Here is a 22,327-nt window from a genome sequence, read left to right on the forward strand (position 1 = left end):
TAGAGCACTAGCCTTGATCAAAAAAGCTCAGCGACTGCCCAGGCCCTGAGTTCAAATGCACACACGTGCACACATGTGTATACATACACAAACACAAAGTTAAAGTAACATATGTGGTTTCCATTGAATGAAAGCTTCTCTGGAGCTGTTGATTGGATTAATATTTGAGGTGCAGTGACTTAAAATCATCCATTGAATAGGTGGGATTGAAATAATCTATAGTTTTTGTGAAACATGTGAGTGACTAATCCATAGGCACCTTCCATTTGCTGTGACAGCACAGATGATTGCAACCCAGGGGTAGAAGGTCAGAGTGCAGAGTTCACAGTAGGCATTCAAAAGGATATGAGCTAACTCCCAGCATAGCTTCAGCATTCAATTTCAACTCTTAGTCAGCTTGCTTCCTAAGATATGTAAACATCAGCACACCAATTTAGGTAAACCTCAGATCTTCTGTGCTCCCGTCTCCTCTTTGAAGGAGGTGCTCAGCAGCCAAAAATCAGAACTATTGGCAGCAGTAGTGGTAAAGAGGATGGCTAGTGGGCCAGCCACATAATATATCCTGGAAATAGGCAAGAATCCACTTGAATTCTCAGATGACTCCTGAATCCCAGAATTTAGAATAGCAATTCTTTTGGCATCTTGGAGAAATGCTATTTCTTTCCAAGCAAACACCTGCAAGTTGCCAAAGGCCATACAAGCAAATGAGAGAAAACATGTCTTTCTGGGAAAATTCTGCAATCACAAAATTCAGGAAATGTGATACAATCTTCTGCAAGGGACGCTATGTCATCATAGCTACAATGTGTCTTCAGCATACAGAAATCCAGCTGGTTTCTTGGGAATCACTTCTAGGCTTCTTTGAGTGTCTATTATATAATATTATCAACATAGTTTTAAGGGCCATTAGGACACTCAGTCTCAGTAGTATTTACAAATGTTCTACATTTAATGGTCAGTCAAGAAATTGAAGCTGGTTATTTTGTAAATTCTAGCAAAAGTATGCTTTTCAAATTATATGCACTATGAGATCTTTTGTTCAATTATATTAATAATAATTGCCATAATGTGATATGCTGCAAGGGGCAGGGGTGTCTAATAATTCATTGCCATTTTTGTTGAGTAATTTAGGTCACAGTTTTCAAATTTTTATTTATTTATGTTTATAGAGGTAATGTACAGAGCAGTTACAGTTGCATAAGTCAGATAATGAGTGCATTTCTTTTTGAACAATGTCCCCCCTTACCTCGTTCTCTTCCCCCCACAAGTTGTATAGTTCATTTTCAACCTAGAGTTTAGTGAGTACCACTGCTGCATTTGTTCACCCTTTGTTTAGCTCACATTTTTAAGTGACTGTGCATCTTGTGATGTTTCTTGAAGACATATTCTTCTGGTATCTGAATGTCAATGAATCATCACAGTCACTTACTGCTAAGCAAAGAGCCTGGCCCTTTACATGGGCTCTTCATGTTCCTATACAGCTCAGCAGAATTCCAAGAGCCAATGAGAGACTTTATTTACATATTTCATTTTTAGCCTAACTTCATTTTTCTTTGGCATCTATAGCTTAGTACTCTTATTCATTTGCTAGGAAAGCAATATTTAAAAGCCACAGGTGAGGTAGCTTAAAGAACAGAGATATTTTTTCTCACAGTTCAAGATTTGGAGTCCAAGATCAAGGTGTTGGCAGGCTTGGTTTCTCCTGAGGCCTCTCCCCTTGGCTTGCAGGTGGTTGCCTTCTCACTGTGTCCTTATACAAAGTCTTTCCTCTGTGTTGGGCTCATTATCTCTGTCCTTATCTCCTCTTTTTATAAGGACACCAGTTGTATTGAACTGGGGCTCACACCTGTGACCTGATTTTACCTTAATGAGTCCTACCTTCAACACGGTCACCTTCTGATCTACTAGAGGTAGAACTAGAGGACACAGTTCAGCCCACAGCCAAATTCATTCCCTGTTTCTCTGATTACCTCAGCATTTCTAGTGAATCTCTTTGAAATGGCCAAGAATCATCTCAAGTCTGTGGAAGAATATACTTTAAGTACAATTTTTGTCTCAAATGACCTTAGTTACCTAGTCCACAAAAAATTAAAATGTCTGTCTGGTGATATGAGCAAAAATAAATATACGAGGGTTCATTGTCCCAGAGGATAGTAGGTAGCAGAATGTGTGTGCTGGATGACACATACTATTAGAGTCATCTGATTTGACTCTGCCCTAATATTTGCACCTCTTCACATCACAGGACATCATGATGAAATAGAAAACATTTGTCATTGATGGCCTCACATGAAAGCTTTATGTTCCTTTTTTCTTTTCTTTTCAAAACCTGATTCTAGAAAGCATTTGAATCTCTTCACAAGACTAGGCCCCCAAGTGAATACTGACAATCAAAAATTCTTTCTTTCCCTGGAAGATTTCTTTTGCACAGGGTAGAGCTTAGGCTTTCATGGTAGAACTGCCAGGTCTCCAGACCGGGTAAAAGGGGAAGCTTCTTCCAGGATTGGAACAGCTCTCAGAGTCCATTCCTGCCCTCTCTTCTCTCCTATTCAAGAAGGTAGCCTGTATTTCTATAATTTATAAGGGACTGTGTTGATCTAAACATGAGAGGAACACAGGTGTTGCACTTAAGATACTCAATAATTCAGCAGGAAAATAAATGTACACATACCTAAGCTAAGACAGAAAGTGATAAGCATAAAAAGAGTACAGAAGAGAGAGGCCATGTGTGGAAGAGGAGAGGCTACAGAAGCACTTGAAGCTGGTCCTAAAATGTAAGGAGGTTTAGACAGGTGGATTGCAAAAAGACTACATGGGCCAGAGAGCAACACAACCAAATTTAGTGGTGTAAAACTGAGGGTGCATGTGTGACCCATGCTGAATACCAGACCCATGACTGAGGCTCATCAGGTGGTGCCCAGATCCAGGCGGGCACCTGGGAGCAGCTTCCCTGGCTAGAGAAAGAGCCCCTTCTAGACACCTCATTCTCACTCTCCCTTCAAAGCCTTAATTCCCAGGACACCAGCCAAGGCCCTTCTACCCCTAAATGGTAGAAGGATGAATGCCCTTTTGAATAATAATAAGATCCATTAGGTAAATGTTTTTGTCAGAATAAATACTGACCAAATACTGACCAATGCAAATCAGTGATTTTTACCCTTTATGCTGTGCTTGTTAGGAACAAATTTATAGTCAGAATTTTCACACACACACACACACACACACACACACACACACACACACACACACACACACAGCCAATCTTCAAATGGGCTTGATTAGTAAGTCAGGATACAGCCAGATAACATTGGAGCTTGAAAGCAATGCTAGAGCATAACCGCAAGTTTAGGGAAGGCTTTAGAAGGAGAGATACAATAAAGTAGCAATTTTACAGTATGGCCAGGTGGTTCAGATCCTTGCTGGAAAAAAAACTTTCTGGGTGAAAGGCCTCACGTTCCCCCTCTTCAGGGGGATGAAGTCACCAAATGGAGTGACAGGAATAGTAGACTGCCTTTTGTTCTTTGGTTTTCAGCTTTGAAAACCAAAGCTTTCCAGAGTCATTCCTTTACACAGATATGTTTTTAAAACATCATTAAATATCTGGCTAATAGTGTCTAACCAGAAAGCATATGAAATATGCTGAGGATCATCTACATCCACTCGGGCTTTCAAGGGAATAAGTAGGAAGCCATAGAAAGCTAGCCCACATTAATGTAAGGCAGATGGTGTACCCTATCCTGCCAGTGTCAGGAGAGGACACTTGATAGTGAGGTACAGCCAAGGCCTTCACCCTTTAGGATTTCATGTTGGATGTTTAATGTAAGTGGAGTGGCTTAAATAACAAGTTTATCTTCTCTGTTTTGAAGGCTAGATGTTCAGGATGTTCATGATAATACAGAAAGAGAGAGAGAGAGAGAGGGAGAGAGAGAGAGAGAGAGAGGAATGTTCTACTGGGACCAAACCAAAGGTATTACACATGCTTTATCACTGAGCTACATTCCAAGCCCTAAGCATGTTTTTAAAGTGAGCTCCAAAGAAAGCACATAAGGGTGGCTTTCTCAGTTGAATGGGGTAGAGAGCATTTGACAACTTTTTCCATTTACACAAAGCGAAAATTCTGAACTGGCCCAGATGGACACAATACTTTGAAACATGTGACACTATGGAGAGAAGTCTAATATTTATTTGATGAACTAAGGATCAATCTGTTCTGCCTTTAAACCACAAGGAAAAAGAATGAGAAGCCACAAGCTCTGAAAAGATTATTTGGCTCAGTTTAGTTCATAGAGACAGTTGGTAGTAGCTTGAATACAAGCAGGTTTTAATAAAGAGATAAAATTGAGTTCTTGCTAGATGTTCAGCTCTGCAGGCTTGGGTTAGATACCCTCGGAAGACTAGGTCAGCAGAAATAGCCAGGAGCCTGTCAAAGCTGTAACTCTCGGGTGCACTCTGTACTACAGAGGAGAATCTTCATATGTAGAGATGGGATTGGTTGATACAATCTGTATGTGTGTGTGTGTGTGTGTGTGTGTGTGTGTGTTCTTCAGAAAATAGATCATTTCATTATATCTATTCTGGAATATATTCTGCCAGAGTTGCTTTTCTAAATTTGATCTGAACTCTCATCCTCTTTTAAAAAAAAAATCTTTGAGTAATCCAAATACTTGCTTTGAGATTTGGTTTATTTGTTCAATCAATATGCCACACATTGTGCTGGGCAGTGGGTGTTCTGAGCTGAAAGGGTACAGCCCCTTCTCATGAGCTCATAGTCTGTGGAGACATTTACAAACAAGTCACTATTTGTTAATGCACAAGAGGCCTCTGCCCTAGAGCTGGAGACCCTGGGTGAACTGCAGGGGTTGACTTCCTGTACTTGCCATTTTCAGACAGAAGCCTAAAATATAAGACAATAAAATGCTTGAAGGCTTGGCCCTCAACTTACTCACAAGTCAGTCAGGTGGTTGTATAAGTGAGCTGTGTAATTTGTCCTCAAGGTACAATGTCTAGTGGGCCATGTTTGGCTTTGTGAGTATTACTGTGCTTCCGCATGATTCACTTATGGAAAAATTGTTATGACCTTCACCATGATCAATACTTTTTAAGAAGACTTCATTTTAATGGTGCTTTATTTCATGGAAAAAGCTCTTTAGGGAGGAGTAAACTGAACTTGGATAAAGATACCTGTTTCAGTATATAAACCTTATGGCCATAGAAAAACACTCAATTCTGCTTTTGAAGATGAACTGCCCACATTCTCTGTTCTATTAGCATGACATACTTAGGTAGATTCTTCATCAAAAGTAGAACATTTGGGGGCTAGGAATATGACCTAGTAGTAAAGTGCTTGCCTCCCATACATGAAGCCCTGGGTTCGATTCCTGAGCACCACATATATAGAAAAAGCTAGAAGTGGTGCTGTGGCTCAAGTGGTAGAGTGCTAGCCTTGAGCAAAAAGAAGCCAGAGACAGTGCTAAGGCCCTGAGGATTGGCAAGCCCCAGAATTGGCAAAAAAAAAAAAAAGTAGGTCATTTTATATTTGTATAATGCCCTTGCCAACTCTAAGGAGCAGCTGTTGAGTGAATTAGAGGGTCGGTGTACAACCACACACACACACGACCTTTTGGCTGCCTTATATCACACAGCATCATTATACATCCTGACCTTTGAGGGTCTTTGAGGCAATACTTCTCATTGTGACCTTCCAAAATAACCATGGTTACTTGTACCAGTTCTTGCCACCAAAGCACCCTCCCAAAAGGGAAAGCTCTGAAGGGCTATTTTGCCTTCTCCTTTGTGGACAACCTTTTTATTGTAACAAATAGGTATATGTTTAATATATGCATGGTAGCCTGTTTCTTGGATGTGATGTCTTATGCTTAATGGTTTCACATAGGGAATACGGGGCTATATTGCATCTGAAAGCTTGTATATTTATTGGTGTGAGTGAATGTGAATGTGAAGATAGATTTCTTTGGGTTGTGTATCTTTGGAAGCTATAGTTATTCCTCCCTTAAGATAGAAACTAATCAGTACCAGCCCACCAAAACAAACAAATAAGAAAAGGCAAATGGCCAAACAAAAAATGTTCCATGTATCTCCTAAAGCATTTAAAAGATATTTTCTGTATTCTCTCTTTGCTTTTGTCCCCTGTGCTGACTCTGAGTAGGAAGGCATGAGGGATATAGTTAGGTGTCAGCCAGCCAACAAGTGAATCATAGGTCAGGTAATGGTTAACCATTATTGAACTGTCCAAATCTAATTGTGTGTCTAAAAAAGGCAGTGTTCTTGACACACACCTCTATGTGGTAGTTGTCTGTTATTCACTAACACTCTAACAAGTATACTCAGATCAGTCAGCAGAGGTCCTGTTCTTCTGGGGTGGTTCTCATCACTTGAGCCATTATAAACCCAGTAGTTTCTACTTCTGGTCCTGTCTAGTTAACTGCTACTATTTTGGTGTTAATGAGTGAGAAGGTACCGGGTGTAGGAGAAGAACCAAAGCATTACATCCAAGTTTATGTTTTTTCAGTGGTAACATCGTGAGGTTTTGTTCAGTAAAGTGAATCTTATGTTGGATGATGAAGGCAATTAGTACTTTTAAGTATGGCTTTGAGTCAGGGTTATTACCATTGTGCTCTGTGGCTAAGCATGAGTCATTTATATCATTGCTCCAATGGGGGATGATGGGTGCTGAGCTGGGGCAGGGCAGAGCCTCTTTGAGTCCTGTGTTACTAGCCAGGTACTACACTGAGTCCTGGACTGCAGGTGTACCTGGTCACCTGTTGGGTTTTACTTGATGAAAGTGTCTTCCTTTCTCTCTCTGGACTTGTGAATTGTCCTCAAACTTAAAACTTGACCTCAGTTTTGGTTGGTGTTGGTGGGTTCTGTGTTTCATCCTTCATGGTGTTTTATAAGCTTCCACTATCAAGAAACCCTCTTTGTGCATTTCTTTTCTCTCTCTGAAAAATTGCTACTTGAGAGATTATTGGAAAAAAGCTTAAGTGGTTCTCATTCTGTAGGAGCAACGATGCTGGCTAATCATTGAAGAATAGGCATTTACTAGTCATTCAAATCACAATTATTAACCTGATTAACCTGCAAGAAATGAGAAAGCTTTAATGAGCTTCTTAGTCTCAAAATTCTTGCAGATCAATATTAACCATAGGTCAGTTTTTCCTTAGCAAGTGGCAACTATTACTTTTTTTTTTCTTTTGCCAGTCCTGGCTCTTGAACTCAGGGTCTGAGCACTGTACCTGGCTTCATTTTTTGCTCAAGGCTAGCACTCTGCCACTTGAGCCACAACACCATTTCTGGCCTTTTCTACATATGTGGTGCTGGGGAATCGAACCCAGGGCTTCATGTATACCAAGAGAGCACTCTTGCCACTAGGCCATATTCCCAGCCCAGGAAGTGGCAACTATTATTTCTAAGATATATTTTAGCGGCCATAAGCAGTGGTAACATGGGTAGTCTCAGCAGTCAGGAAGATTGTGGTTCAAGGTCAGCCTGGGCAAAAAGCTAGTGAGATCCTGTCTCCACCAACAAGCTGAGTATGGAAGAATGTGTCTGTGGTCCCAGCTACTTGGAAGGACATATGTAGGAAGACTGAAGTCCAAGGTTCAAAGCCATTCCTTGAAGCAAAAATGTGAGACCCTATCTGGAAAACCACTAAAGCACACAGGGCTGGGCACAGCTCAAGTGTTAGAGTGCAGGTCCTAAATTCAAATCCCAGTACAGCAAAAAATATGTATTTTGAGATCTGAAAAGAAAGTATTCATTTATGCCTGTCACATCAATATCCTTGAGGAGAATGCTCAGAGTTCCAGGTTGCTTTTTGATAGGTAAGCAGACATGGGGTCCAAATGTTTAGGAAGGAACCTCATTTCTTATCCTGCTTTCTATTTAAATCATTAGAGTATTTACTGCTTTAAAAAAACAAAGCAAAACAAATAGAACCAGTCATGAAATCTTTATGAGAAATTGCCACAGTGATTGCTGCATATTTTATAGCAAAACATTTCAGTGTTCCATATATTGAGAAAGTAGAACCTATTTGGGGTTGGGATGATCAAACCCAGATGCTTTCCTAAAATTATATTTTCAGAGCATTTATATGTCTGTTACAAAGTGTGCTACATGCTAAAAATATTTTCCTTTGTAGGCCAAGGGAAATTTCAAACCACATTGAGGGATACATATATCAGATGGTTTTTCTTAAGTGTGTTAAGGGCATCCTGGTTGTTATTAGCCCCAACTTTACAATATGACATTATTTATGCCAAAAAGCTTCACAATTCAATTCTTCTTTAATTTCAGCAACTTTATTGGCATGAAAATGCATGGAAAGGAGGCCAAAGTCAATACATCAGAATTTAGGGCTAAGACTGGAGGGCAGCAAGTGATAATGGGATTCGGCTGCAGATAACTCCTCCATCCCTGAGGCCTGTTTCCTGGGTCAGGGAAGCTGCCTGCATTGGGCAGCTTCTCCTGGCTTTTTCCAATTGCCTCATCACATTTTCTTTCTTTTTCTCCCTTCCTTTTTCCTCAGTCATGTGGGGAGTGCTGTCTCTTTTTAAACTGTATGCAACCAAGTAAAGATGAACACCCCTCCACCCCACCGTGTGTACTGGGACCTCTGTGCTGTCCTTTACCTCTACTTGCTCAGGGTTAGTGCTCTACCAGTCAGCCACAGCTCCATTTTGGCATTTTGATGGTTAATTAGAGAAAAGAGTCTCATGAATTCTCCTGCCTGGGCTGGTTTTGAACCTCAGACCTCAGATTTCACCCTCCTAATTAGCTAGGATTACAGGAGTGAGACACCAGTGCCCAACTATATTCCTCTTTTAGACCCATTTTTGTTTGGATTTATAAGAAAAAAAAAATCCAGTTCTCCAGAATTCTCACTGTTCTTTTCTTCCCAAATCAAGAGACATATGCCAAGATTTTGCATAAATACTTCAGGAAGCTTCAGATCAATTAAGAATATAGAAATTGTCTGTCTTTAAAAAACTGTACTTTTTTTTTTTTTTTTGTCAGTTGTGGGTTTTGAACTCTAAGCCAGAGCGCTGTCCCTGATCTCTTCAGTTCAATGCTAGCACTCTGCTACTTGAACCACAGTGCCATTTCTGGTTTTCTGCTGGACGTTCCTGTCCAGGCTGGCTTTGAATCGTGATCCTCAGATCTTAGCCTCCTGAGTAGCTAGAATTACAGACATGAGCCACCGGTACCCGGCTGTACTTTTTAATTTAATCCTTCCCTATTCCCTGGTATAACAGAGTGCCCCATTTTACATATTTACCATGTCCAAAAGTTTTTAAATGTTATTATTGAGTATACTCTATGCTATCATGTATAATAGTTACATATATATATCCTAGTTACATAAATATTACACCCATTTTATTCATTTTTTGTTTTTATTATTTTTTTGTTTTGTTTTTTGTTTCTGTGGGTTTTTTTGTTTTGTTTTTGTTTTTGTTGTTTTTCTTGCCAGTCCTGGGCCTTGGACTCAGGGCCTGAGCATTGTCCCTGGCTTCTTTTATTTTTTAAATTTATTTATTAATTAAACAAAAATTTTTTGACAAGGTGTTGTGCAAAAAGAGTACAGTTACATAGTAGGGCAGTGTATACATTTCTTGTGATATCTTACACCCTGTTTTTCTTTCCTGTCCCTAGGTCAGGTAGACATATATACAATACACAATGTACCAAGAACATATACAGTAGCCATGTGGTCTACGCCAAAGAAAATTCGCCTAGGGCTTTAAATGTAATGTCGACATTAGACAATATGTTCACAGTAGTCTTATATGAACGTACATACATAGGTTTTGAGCTATTGTACTCCACTGAGAGGTCAATTTTTGACCTTTATATGTTGAGTAGTTGTTTGGTTTTAGTTACATAGTGTTGGGTCGCTAACCCAATCCTGTGGGAAATACCATTTGACAAGCAGTTTTTGGTTTCACAGACCTGGTCTCTACTGTCTCTCTGTCACCCCATCTTAACAGTCATATATCAGGGAGATCATGCCCCTTTGTTTTCTGTGTTCTAGGCTTGTCTCGATCAACATTATTTGTTCAAGTTCTGACCATTTCCCTACGAATACCAATATTTCACCATTCCTAATCGCTATTTTTTGTTGCCTGAGTTCAGAGTATAGGCCATTCTAACTGGAGTGAGGTGGTATCTCAGGGTTGTTTTTATTTGCATTTCCTTTACTACCAGGGATGTTGAACATTTCCTCATAGGTTTCTTTGCCATTTTTATCTCTTCTCTTGTGAAGTCTCTCTTTAGCTCCTTTGCCCATTTCATAATTGGTTTATTGGGCTTGGAGGGGCTTAGTTTTTTGAGTTCTCTATAAATGACAGATATTAGGCCTTTGTCTGTTGCTGTGCTGGTAAAGATCCTTTCCCATATAGTTGGCTGTCTTTCTAGTTTGGTGGCTATGTCCTTAGCTGTGCAGAAATTTTTAATTTGTAGTAGTCCCATTTGTCGAGTCTCTCCCCTATTTGTTGTGCCCCTGGGACTCTATTCAGGAAGTTCCTTCCTGTGCCTATAAGTTCTAGCGTCTTTCCTACTCTGTCCTTCAGTAGTTTCAAGGATTCAGGTCTGATATTGAGGTCCTTGATCCATTTTGAATTGATCTTGGTACATGGTGATAGGCTTGGGTCTACTTTGAGTTTTCTGCATATGGCTGCCCAGTTCTCCCAGCACCAGTAGTTGAAGAGGCTATGTTTATTCCATTGTATGTCTTTAGCTCCTTTGTCGACTATCAGCTGACTGTAAGAGTGCGGTTTTATTTCTGGATCTTCAATTCTAATCCATTGGTCCTCCGGTCTGTTTTTATACCAATACCAGGCTGTTTTTGTTATGATGGCCCTATAGTAGAGCTTGAAGTCTGGTATTGTGATACCTCCTGCACTGCTTTTTTTTTTGCCTAGAGTTGCTTTGGCTATTCTAGGTCATTTGCTATTCCATATGAATTTATGGATTGCTTTCTCTATTTCAATGAAGAATGTAACTGGGATTTTGATAGGGATTGCATTGAATTTGTGTAACAATTTGGGCAATATGGCCATTTTTCACTATATTGATTCTGCATACCCATGAGCATGGGAGGTCTTTCCATCTCCTTCTATCTTCTTTGATTTCCCTTATTAGATTTTTATAGTTCTCATTAAATAGGTCCGTCACGTCCTTGATTAGGTTGGTCCCTAGGTAATTTAAATTTTTTTTTGGCTACTATAAATGGAATTGTTTCCATAATTTCCTTTTTGCTTGTATATTGCTGGTGTACAGAAAAGCTGCTTACTTTTGTGGATTGATTTTGTATCCTGCTACTTTGCCAAAATGGTTTCTTAGGTGTAGGAGTTTGGGGACTGAGTTTTTTGGGTCCTTCAGATATAAAATCATGTCATCTGCGAATAGGGATAGCTTGATTTCTTCCTTGCCTTTGATGTCCTCCTCTTGGCTTATTGCTATGGCTAGGGATTCCAGCACTATGTTGAAAAGAAGTGGGGAGAGTGGGCATCCTTGTCTTGTTCCTGAGTTTAGAGGGAATGACTTGAGTTTCTCCATTTAATATGATGTTAGCAGTTGGTCTGTTGTATATGGCTTTTATTGTTTTGAGGAATGTTTCATCTATTCCTGTTCTCTCCAGAGCTTTTAATGAGTATGGATGTTGTATTTTGTCAAAGGCTTTTAGGGCATCGACTGAGATAACAATGTGATTCTTGATTTTAGTCCTGTTTGATTGATTTACAGATGTTGAACCATCCTTGTGACTGTGGGATGAAGCCTACTTGGTCATGATGTATAATTTTCTTGATCAGTTTCTGGATCCTGTTAGCTAATATTTTATTGAGGAGCTTTGCGTCTGTGTTCATTAGTGATATTGGTCTGTAGTTCTCTTTTTTTGTTGGGTCTTTGCCTGGTTTGGGAATGAGTATGATATTAGCTTCATAGAATGAGTTTGGGATTTCTCCCTCTATTTCTATTTTGCGGAAGAGTTTGAGAAATATTGGTATTATTCCTCACTAAAGGTTTTATAGAATTCATTGGTGAATCCATCTGGGCCTGGGCTTTTCTTTGTTGGAAGGTTCTTGATTACCCCCTGTATCTCGCTGTAAGTTATTGGTTTATTTAGTTGATTTATTTCTTCTTGGTTCAGTTTGGGTAGTTTATACTTCTCTAAGAATTGATCCATTTCTGTATTGTTTTTTAGTGAGTAGAAGTTCTGGAAATAGTTCCTTATGATTGTTTGAATATCATGTGTATTCGTTGTAATTTTTCTGGTGGAGTCCCTGATTTTACGTATATGAGCCTCTTCTCTTCTTTTTTTGGTAAGTCTTGCGAGGGTGTCTGTCAATTTTATTCATTTTCTCAAACAACCAGCTTTTAGTCTTATTTATTTGTTGAATGGTCTTTCTATTTTCAGTCAGATTTATCTCTTCTTTAATCTTTGTGATCTCTCCTAGTCATTTTAGAATCGATCATGTCTTGTTTCTCCAGTTGCTTTAGTTTCGTCGTGAGGTTATTCACCTGCTCTGTTTCCATTCTTTTAATGTGAGTGCTGAGGGCAGTGATCTTGCCCCTCAGTACTGCCTTAGCTGTGTCCCATAGGTTTCTTTGTGATATGTTTTCATGGTCATTGTGGCTTATGAATTCGTTAATTTCATCTTTAATTTGGTCTGTGGCCCAAGTGTTGGATAACAGTGTGGGGTTTAGCCTCCAAGAATGTGTATAGCCCCTGTGGTAACCGTTGTTATTGAGAGTTATCTTTAATCCATTGTGGTCAGATATAATACATGGGATGACGTCAATACTTTTGTGTTTGCTGAGGTTCTTTGTGTGGGCTATGACATGGCCTATTTTGGAGTATGATCCATGGGCTGCTGAGAAGAAGGTGTATTGGGTCTCTGTAGGGTGGAAGATTCTGTATAGATCTGTCAGATCCATTTGGGATATGGTGTTACTTAGGTCCTCAGCTCTCTTGCTAATCCTCTGGGTGTTGGATCTGTCTCTTGGAGAGAGTGGGGTATTAAAGTCACCCACTGTGATTGTGTTCGGGTCTATCTTTGAGAATTTGCTTGACATATGTAGGGCCTCTTTTGTTGGGTGAGTATACATTTATCACCGTGATGTCTTGATTCTGGATTTTTCATTGTATTAAAATGTAGTGACCTTTTTTGTCTTTTTGAGTTGATTTTAATGAGAAGTCCAGCTTGTCTGAGATCAGGATGGCTACTCCTGTTATTTTGGTAGGTGTGTTTGCTTGGAAGATCTTGTTCCATCCTTTTACTCAGAGCCTGTTTTTATCCCTTGCTGTAAGGTGGGTCTCTTGTAGACAACAGATGGCAACTTTTTGTTTGCCAATCCATTCTGCCAGTCTGCTCCTCTTTATCGGAGAGTTTATACCGTTTATATTCAAAGAGATCAAGGGTGTTTTTTCTCCTTCCATTTTCTTGTTGGGCTGTTTTTCTTCTTTATTTTTTTTCTTGTCTTTAGTGAGCTGCTCTTTCTGTTGGGCTCTGGCTATTGTAGTTTCTTTCTGTTTCTGTCTGTGTGTCCTGTACAATTTCTTTTGGGTGGGATTTCCCTCTTAGAATTCATTGTAGAGCTGGTTTTTTATTCACATACTCCTTTAGATCCTATTTGCTATGGAAAGATCTGGTTTTCCCCTCGAATATGAACTCCAGCTTCTTTGGATATTTTATTCTAGGTTGGCAGTGGTTGGCCTGTAGGACTTGGATGGTGTTCTTCCATTCTCGGTAGGTTTGTGTGCATAGGTCTGCTGTTATTCAGATCCTCTTTCCATTGTAACAAATTTCTTTCTTCGCTTTGGCTGCATTCAAAATTTGCTCTTTATTCTTGAGATCTGAAGTCTTGAATATTATGTGCCTTGGCGTGGCTTTTCTAGGATCTGGTCTGCCAGGTGTCCTATAGGCTTCGGTTACCTGGATGGGGTCCCTTGTGAGATTGGGGAAGTTTTCTGCAATTACTTTATTGAAAATATGTTGAAGCCCTCTGCTCTGGTATTCGGCTCCTTCTTCTATTCCAATTATGCACAGATTATATCTCTTGTCTTTGTCCACTAGCTCCTGGATTAGTCTGCCCTGGAGCTTTACCGTTTCTTGGAGTGTGGTAATTTTCTGGTTCTTATCGGTTGCATCATCATCCAAGAGAGAGATTCTGGCTTCCATATGGTTAATTCTTTGTGCTGTGGATTCAAGTGCAGAGTTTATGGATGTCAGAGAGCTATTTATGGTTGCCAGATCAGCTTTGATCGTGGAAATTTCTTCCTTCAAAGAGTTGTATTTTAAATCTACTTTTTCATGCATTTCACGTCTCAGGATGTTAAGGTCTTCTTTAACGGAGGTTTGCACTGTATCCATTTTTGCTTCCATTTCTTTCTTGGCTTCCTGGATGTCCTTCGAGACTTCCACTCTGAACTCCTGGAATTGTTTTCTGATTTTGTTTCTGAGGCTTTCCATCATTTCTGCTAACATAGCCTCAGTTGTTTTTTTATTCTCCATCTCCTCTTCAGTCGTGCTACTTTTTGGAGCTGGTGAGTTGGCTTGCCCTTTGAAGAAATTTGTAATATATCTTTGTGATTTGCACATCTGGAGGTCTGTGGGTGGCTTCCTTGGTTTGGCTTTGTGCTGGTTCCCGCTGGTCCCTCAGTGGGAGGCTTGTTTGTGTCCTGACTCTGGGTTTGAGTTTGGCTGTTGAACCTTACTGCCCAATGGGTGAGCATGACCTTCTCGATTGTTGCTGAGGTGGTCACCCTCACTTGTGCTTGCTTGTGCGCTCCCGTGGGGGTTTGGACAAGAGGTCCTCCTGCTGGAGGGCTAGCACACTGGCCTACACTGGCCCTCCAGGTGTGCATGCGTGTGAACTCTAGTGCTTCCTTTGGGGATGAGTTGCTTGAGTTGTTGGAGGGTGCTTGTGTCCTCTCGGCAATTTGTTTTGAGGGGACGGTATGCGTGGGCCCTTACAGGATCAAGTGTCCAGGCGCGGGTTGGTGCCCGCAGACTCTCTGTGCCTCCACTGTGAGGTGGGGCGTGTGTTCAGGCCCAGGTGACTCTGCTATGCTGGTGTTGCTCACCAGCGAGCCTGGGGCTTCCAAAGCCTACCAGTCCCCGGGACCCTGCTGGGGAGGGGGCGGGGCCGGTGTGGCCAGGTTCAGGTGGCTCTGCTGGGGCTTTGGGGATAGGATGCCTTGGCGCTGCTCCGCCTCTGTTAGTTCCCGCGTCCTCCCAGAGGTCTTAGCGCCACCAGCTATGGAGCTGCTGGGGTGTAGGGATCGGTGGTTTGGTGGTGGCGGGCCCAGCTCTCCCTGTCTGCACCTGGGGTTCCCCTGCTGCTTATGTCTGATCCCAGCCGTTCGGTCCCCGCACCTCCGGTCCTTCGTGGCTGCTGTCTGTCTCGGTGGTCTACACTCCTTCTGGGGTCCGTGGAGCTCTTCCTGTCCAGACTCTGTGCTCCTGGGGTGACTTTTTGGCAGTCGGTTTGTTGGCGCTGGGTCACCTTTCCTAGCCTGGCCCTGTTAGGGACAGGGTTGGCGGGTGGGGGGGGGTACCCCGGAGATTTTCCAGCTCCGTGCAGGTTATAGGCTCTTCTTTTTTTTGTTCTTTTTCGTTTCCTGCATTTCTCTGTTGCTTCTGGCTGCTGGGTTTGCTGGGTTCTTTATGGGGTGTTGGGTGCTGAAGTTACCAGCTCGCTATTCAGTTGGAGCCAGTTGGGGTGCCTCCCTACTGTGGCAGCACCATCTTCCCTCTCCCCTGGCTTCTTTTTGCTCAAGGCTAGCACTCTGCCACTTGAGCCACAGCGCCACTTCTGGCCATTTTCTATATATGTGACACTGGGTAATCAAACCCTGGGCTTCATGTATAAGGCAAGCACTCTTGCCACTAGGCCATATTCCTAGCCAATTTTTTGTTTTTAGATTTTAGTGGTACTGGGGTTTGAACTCAGGGCCATATGCTAGTTAAGGAGGCACTCTACCATTTCAGCCACACCTCCAGCCTTTTATTGCCTTGATTATTTTTGACATAGGTTCCTGCTTTATGCCAAGGCTAGCCTGGATTGTGATCCTGCCATTTGAGGTGATAGACATGGGCTATTTCACTCAGCCATTTAGTGTTCCCTATAGCTGGGATAACCAGAGTGTGCCACAGTGCCTAGCATTATGCACATTTTATAGATGAGGAAAGTTAAAGACAAATATCTCTAATTAGAAATCCATGCCATTACATTGGCTATAAACACTTGTAGCTACTATTAAGATTTCTGATGCCTTTGCATGTAACAGCTGGTACATTCAGAAAGCAATACAGAATTATCAAATTTCATTTTATGATATTGTTTGCTTGTTTGTTTAAGATAGGGTCTCCCTATGTAGTTCAAGGTGGCCTTCAACTTGGAATCCTCTTGCTTCTGTCTCCCTAGTGTTTGAAGTTACAGGCATGCACTGCAACTGTATTATTTTTTGATAATCTTTTGATAAACAATGGTCAGCTTCTTGTTTTGAGTGGCATAGCACTAGAAATGAGATTGTCCATTTTCCTGTATAGTAAGACATATGAGAAAGAGAATTTGCTTCCCTTTGTCTATCACTTATTTGTGGCCTTATCACTGTGTGTGTGTGTGTGTGTGTGTGTGTGTGTGTGTGTGTGTGTGTGTGCCAGTACAGGACCTTGTACTCAGGGACTAGGTGCTGTTCCTTAGTCCCTTAGCTTTTTTACTGAAGGCAGTTGCTCAACTACTTGAGCCACACCTCCACTCCTAGTTTTTTGGTGGTTAATTGAAGATAAGAGTCTCATGGTCTTTCTTTCCCTGGCTAGCTTTGAACCCTGATCCTCAGCCCTCAGCCTCTTGAGTAGGTAAGATTGAAGGTGTGAGCCATTGTTGCTCTGCAAGAAGCTTGTTTTTAGTGGCTCAGATGGGCTTCATCAGAGGGTATCAGATCAGGTTTTTTTTATTATAATGTCACAATTCAGTTATTTTGAGATCTTTGAAGGTTTACTTAGGTTCAAATACCAGACAAGCTTTTGTCTCTGAGGGGAAAGATGAAGGGAATTTTGCTGCTCTACTACTTTGTGCCTCTTGCTGTATTCAGTCTCATTTCATCCTCATCACAGCATTATCTCCATCTTACTGGCTCAGAGAGATTGTGTGACCTGTATGTCCCCAAATAAGGACACAGGGTGCCCAGGTCAAAGTTCTCAACAGCATATCTCCCAGGGCCTTGTACAAAACAGTAATGCCACATTCATAGGACAATACAGCAGCTGATTTGCTTTCCAGTGACCCCAAATCTCAGAGAGCAAAGCAATAAGAAACATTCCCATAGAAAGCACAGCTAAAAGAGCCTGGAATCTTTATAACATAAATTGAAATCCATAATTATAAAAATAATCAGGTATAGGAGTATAGCTCAGTGTCAAAAAAGACTAGTATGCCCTGGGTTTGGTCTCCAATGCCACAAAAAATAAAGTCAGAAATGACTACAAGAGAGCTTTAATAAAGTTGAACATACCCAATCTTAACATAAATATAATTTAATGGATGATTTTAAATCTTGGCTATTCAGAAGTATTTCTGGTAAGTCTAATAAAGTTCTAATGTTTTTTGCAGTTCTTTTCCATCGATCATACTGGTAAGCACAAAAGACTGTTATTCACAGAAAGGCTGGGTTTATCCCTAGTAGAGAGAAGTTATGTTTGGTATCTAAAGAACAATGAGAGTTTGCTGCTTGGCTGATCAATGCTGGATCAAGTTCACATTCCCCAGCTCCCACTCTCCCACCTCCACACGTAGGGGTGCAGGCAGAGGGAGGACAGGACAGGTTGTTGTTTTTTTTTCCTCATAGAGATCTAAGCTGGGGCTTTCCTAATAAGGAAACAACTGGGCCTGGGTAACATTAAACATTGATTTCATCCACTGCTGGAGAAAACATCCTATGAAAAGTAAAGAAATTAGCAGCCAATTAATTCTGGCCCTTCCCATTGTTTTCTAGGAATACCTCCTTGTATGGAGCTAAATGTTTGGTGAGCAAACATCCTAGAAATGGCTGTCTCTCATATGTTATTTGTATTGTGGATAGCCCAAATATACCTCAAGACTGTGGCTGATTTTATTTTACTCTGTGTGTGTGTGTGTGTGTGTGTGTGTGTGTGAGTGTGTGAGAGAGAGAGAGAGAGACAGACAGACAGACAGACAGAGACAGACAGACACAGAGACAGAGACAGAGAGAGAAAGAGAGATTTTACTTCTCAATGGAGAATATGTTACAGACCCATTCCTCTTGTTCAAAACTAGTGTCTTCTTTGGGTTTCTTGGAGGTCAGATGACAGGTAATCCTATATGAGTTGTGAAAGTTTTTAAAAATAAAACACACTGAGGCTATAGACTCTCTCTACACCCCCTCTTTCAAAGGCAGTATTGACATGCCCATGTATACACATTTCTAGACACCATACCCAATCCATCTTGGAAAGTGACAGGAAGCTTCCTAGACATGGTGTTGACTTTCAAGCCAGTGAAATACCAAGCTATGATAGGTTTATGTGTTTAATTAGTAACATACCTTTGGGTAAGTATTTTTGTCAGAATAATGTTTTTTTTTTTATTTTTTGGCCAGTCCTGGGCTTTGGACTCAGGGACTGAGCACTGTCCCTGGCTTGTTTTTGCTCAAGGCTAGCATTCTGCCACTTGAGCCACAGCGCCACTTCTGGCCATTTTCTGTATATGTGGTGCTGGGGAATTGAACCTAGGACCTCCTGTATACGAGGCGAGCACTCTTGCCACTAGGCCATATCCCCATCCCCAGAATAATCTTCTTAATGGTATCCATATATGTGTATGTGCTTTCCAAACAAAGAATCTTATGTTGTTAGTAGATGCCGATGACTCCAAGACATCAGCATGGGCTGATTCCTTAATAGACAGTACCTTTGTATACTGCATAGGTCTTTTCCATCAGCATATGTTATCTCTGGTTATATGTTATATCTGGTTCCCAATGCATCCATTACCATATTAACAACACTGCAAATACTATCTTCATGTTGATAGCATTCAGGTCAGCACTAATATGTGGCCTTCTGAAGACAAGGATCTGAGATCTTTTACTCCAGATCCAGACCCACAATTGTATTTACTATGAACCAAGAAAAGACTCTAAAAAGCTAAACATCTGTTTATACTTACTTCCTTTCTGGGAAGAGGGTTAAAACTTCCACCTACTTGTTTTTTTTTTTGTTTTGTTTTTTTTCTGGTATTCTGATTTGAACCTTGGGGCCTTGTGCTAACTCAGCTGGTGCTCTTCCACATGAACCATGCCACTATCCCTGCTGCTTGGTTGTTTTGGAGATGGACTCTCTGGAGTCTCCTGTCCCATTTGATTCTGAGCCTAGACCCTTAGATCTCAGCCTCTTGAATAGCTAGGATTACAGGCATGAGCCACCAGTGCCTGCTCTTCTACTTACTTTTAAGTCTTTTCTGTGTATGCTTGCCTCATACTTCCAAGGCTATTTGGAGTGCAAGCTTTGGAAATGAATCTTTATATTAGTCCCTCCTCCTAGCATTGTATCTGCCATCAGCCCAAAGGGAATCTTACTGTTGTAGAGCATGGTGTATGGTCATCCTGTGCCACTGATCTTCAATTTTACATATCCCCAAAGCTTGCACAATTTCTTTATAGTAACCTATATGCTTAATGCTGGAACACCATCAAAATAGGTCAAACCCATGGTTCTCAATGTCAGCTGCCCATTAGAATCATGGGTGGGGAGAGTTAAAAATAACTGGTGCCTGGGTCCCTCTCCAAGAAATGGGACTCTAAATAGTTATCTTAAAATTGGGTTTCTTCCCTCCTCTTATACTCACTGATTCTAATAGGCAGTCAAGGATGCGACCCACAGATTAACAACTACCTATTTGTAATTTTGTGTGTCATCTGTGAAAATTCTCTAAGGATATAGTGTCCATGAATGTCAAGTTTCTGTTAAGAATTGCAGTTGTACAGGTGGTGAAGGGAATATGCTAATACCTATTTTCTTGAATGTCTCTTTCAGTAGAATTTTATGATATGAAGTTATATTTTGTGTGGTGTGTTTTATCTGGGTTTGATCTGATCCACATAATAAACAATATTTTAAAGTAATGCTCCACACAAGTGTTCCCTAAGCTCTCTTTCAGGCATGGAAAGATTGCTACCTTTCCAACTAGTAGACTCCAGGGTCAAGCCATGTGAAGTCTTAAAGGTACATCTTAAGGACATAGGGCCTCTGTCTCCATCCTTAAGATGTATGTGTCTCTATGAAGCACAAACAGAATAGCGTGTGTGTGGAAGCATTCTGACCAAATGCTTCACTACAAATCCTGGTTATTTTTGTTCTTTGTACCAGTTCAAAGGGGCTGTGGTCTCTGATAGATGTGGTGATTCAGTATTGTTTTGGTTTTAAGTCACTTGCCTGCAGCTTCAAATAGTGTTGCATTGTTTCAGAATTCTAATAGAACTCGACAAATATCAACTATATTCAGCACATTATGTATGTCATTTGTGTGCAGAACTGCACTAGAAAGGAAGCCCAGAGAGGGTACACCAACTAATGTGGGTCCAAATTCCCACAAGCCACACATGTGTCCCTTACACAACTTCCTTGTCCCAGGGACTTCCAGAGGTCAGAGACAGAATCTCACCCTGTTTAGTTCTCATAAAATCTGGTCCTTTGGTTTTGCAATAGGTAACAACCATGTTTTCCCAGTGAACAAACTATCTATCGAATTTATATTCTTCTCCTACCATCTAAGACACTTTCTTCTCGTTTTTATAGCAAAAGAGAAAAAATATTTGTGAATTAGAATAGATTTATATATTTGTAAGGGACTGTTTTTCATTTTTAATAGCTCTTTTCATTGGTGTGTGTGTGCGGGCGCGCCACTCTTGGGGTTTAAACTCAGCGCTTGAGAGCTGTCCTTGAGATTTTTTGCTCAAGGCTAGCACTCCACAACTTGAGCCACAGCTCCACTTCTGACTTTTTGGTTAGTTAGAGATAAAAATCTTATGGCTTTTCCTGCCCAGGCTGGCTTTGAACTGCTTCAGATCTCAGCTTCCTGAGTAGCTGACATCTGGGTATTTTAATTGAATTTTATGATTAATCACATGGCCTTAACTTCCACACTTTATAAATATTAATAGAAATATTAGAATAATGAACATTTTTCAGATTCCCCCCATTTTTTCTCTTCCAAAAAGGAAAAGGAAATTAAGGGATGAAAAAAACAACACTAGAACACTTCACCCATAGCTTTCTTCATTCAAAATAGAGCTAAAACAGCTTCAAAAATAGATAAATAGAACACAATAGAAATGTGCTAAGAAAAGTGAAGCAACATGAAAATAATAGTCAGAAAACAACACTGGTCCTGGAATTAAAATTAGCATATAAAAAGTATACCCTGAGGTTTCTTCCCTGATTAAAGTGGAGTCTCAGATCTCTAATCTTTCTAGAAGAAGGAAAAGGGATAAAGCTAAATTGTACTGCTGGTGAGGTTAAAAACAAACCAGCTGCCTTAGTCTAACTCCTCCTGATGTTGATATCAGGGAGAAGTTTTTCCTGTGGGCCTCGCAGAAAATTACTATCTAATGTAATAAACAACCTTCTAAACTCATCCTTCCAGTAAACATTCAATGGATTTTATAGGGCTGTTTCTTATAATGCACCTCCATAAAGGTTGATGGCTTCTTACCAGAACTTAATGTGATAAGAAGACATTCACTGAGTACTGAAAGACGAAGTCCAGGGCCAGCTTTATGGTGGTCTGGTTTAATCCAACAATAGATTTTATAGTATCCAGGAGAGGAGTTTGGGCATCAAAAGAATTGGAATCTCAAGAAAATTGAGAAGTGTGTGTATGTGTGTTGTATTTTTTTTTCTTTAAGTTGCTAATAGCACAATTAACCTTCCATCAGATTCTCAGAGAGATCTCAGGGACAGCTAAATCTGGGCATTGGTTGCTCATGCCTGTAATCTCAACTACTCAGGAGGAAGACCTGAGGATAGAGGTTCAAAGCTCGCCCATGTAGGAAAGTCTGAGAGATTCTTACATACAGTGAACCAGCAAAAAGCTCTAAGTGGAAATGTGGCTCACCTGGTAAAGTACCAGTCTTGAGCAAAAAAGCCAAGGGAGAGTTCAAGGCTCTGTGTGTGTGTGTGTGTGTGTGTGTGTGTGTGTGTGTGTGTGTGTGTGTGTGTGTAAGAGAGAGACAGAGAGAGAGAGAGGTGGTAAGAAGAGAGCATGTAAAATGTTCCCTCAG

General features: G+C 40.8%; 1 protein-coding gene across 10 annotated transcripts in view; it reads left to right on the forward strand.

Moving 5' to 3' along the window:
• LOC125339685 (aminopeptidase O (putative)) overlaps positions 1-22,327 on the forward strand; it is a 348,038-nt gene that overhangs the window by 244,884 nt on the left and 80,827 nt on the right. The window contains exon 12 of one of the 10 annotated variants that reach the window (XM_048331005.1): positions 7,020-7,067. The exons of the other annotated variants lie outside the window; for them this stretch is intronic. Within the exon in view, the coding sequence (XP_048186962.1) occupies positions 7,020-7,052 (33 nt within the window). The 3' untranslated portion in view covers positions 7,053-7,067. Of the gene's footprint in view, positions 1-7,019; positions 7,068-22,327 lie in introns of those variants that run through there. 10 annotated transcript variants of the gene reach the window in all.

This window comes from Perognathus longimembris, chromosome 1 (assembly GCF_023159225.1).
Source record: "Perognathus longimembris pacificus isolate PPM17 chromosome 1, ASM2315922v1, whole genome shotgun sequence".
NCBI classification, from domain to species: domain Eukaryota; kingdom Metazoa; phylum Chordata; class Mammalia; order Rodentia; family Heteromyidae; genus Perognathus; species Perognathus longimembris.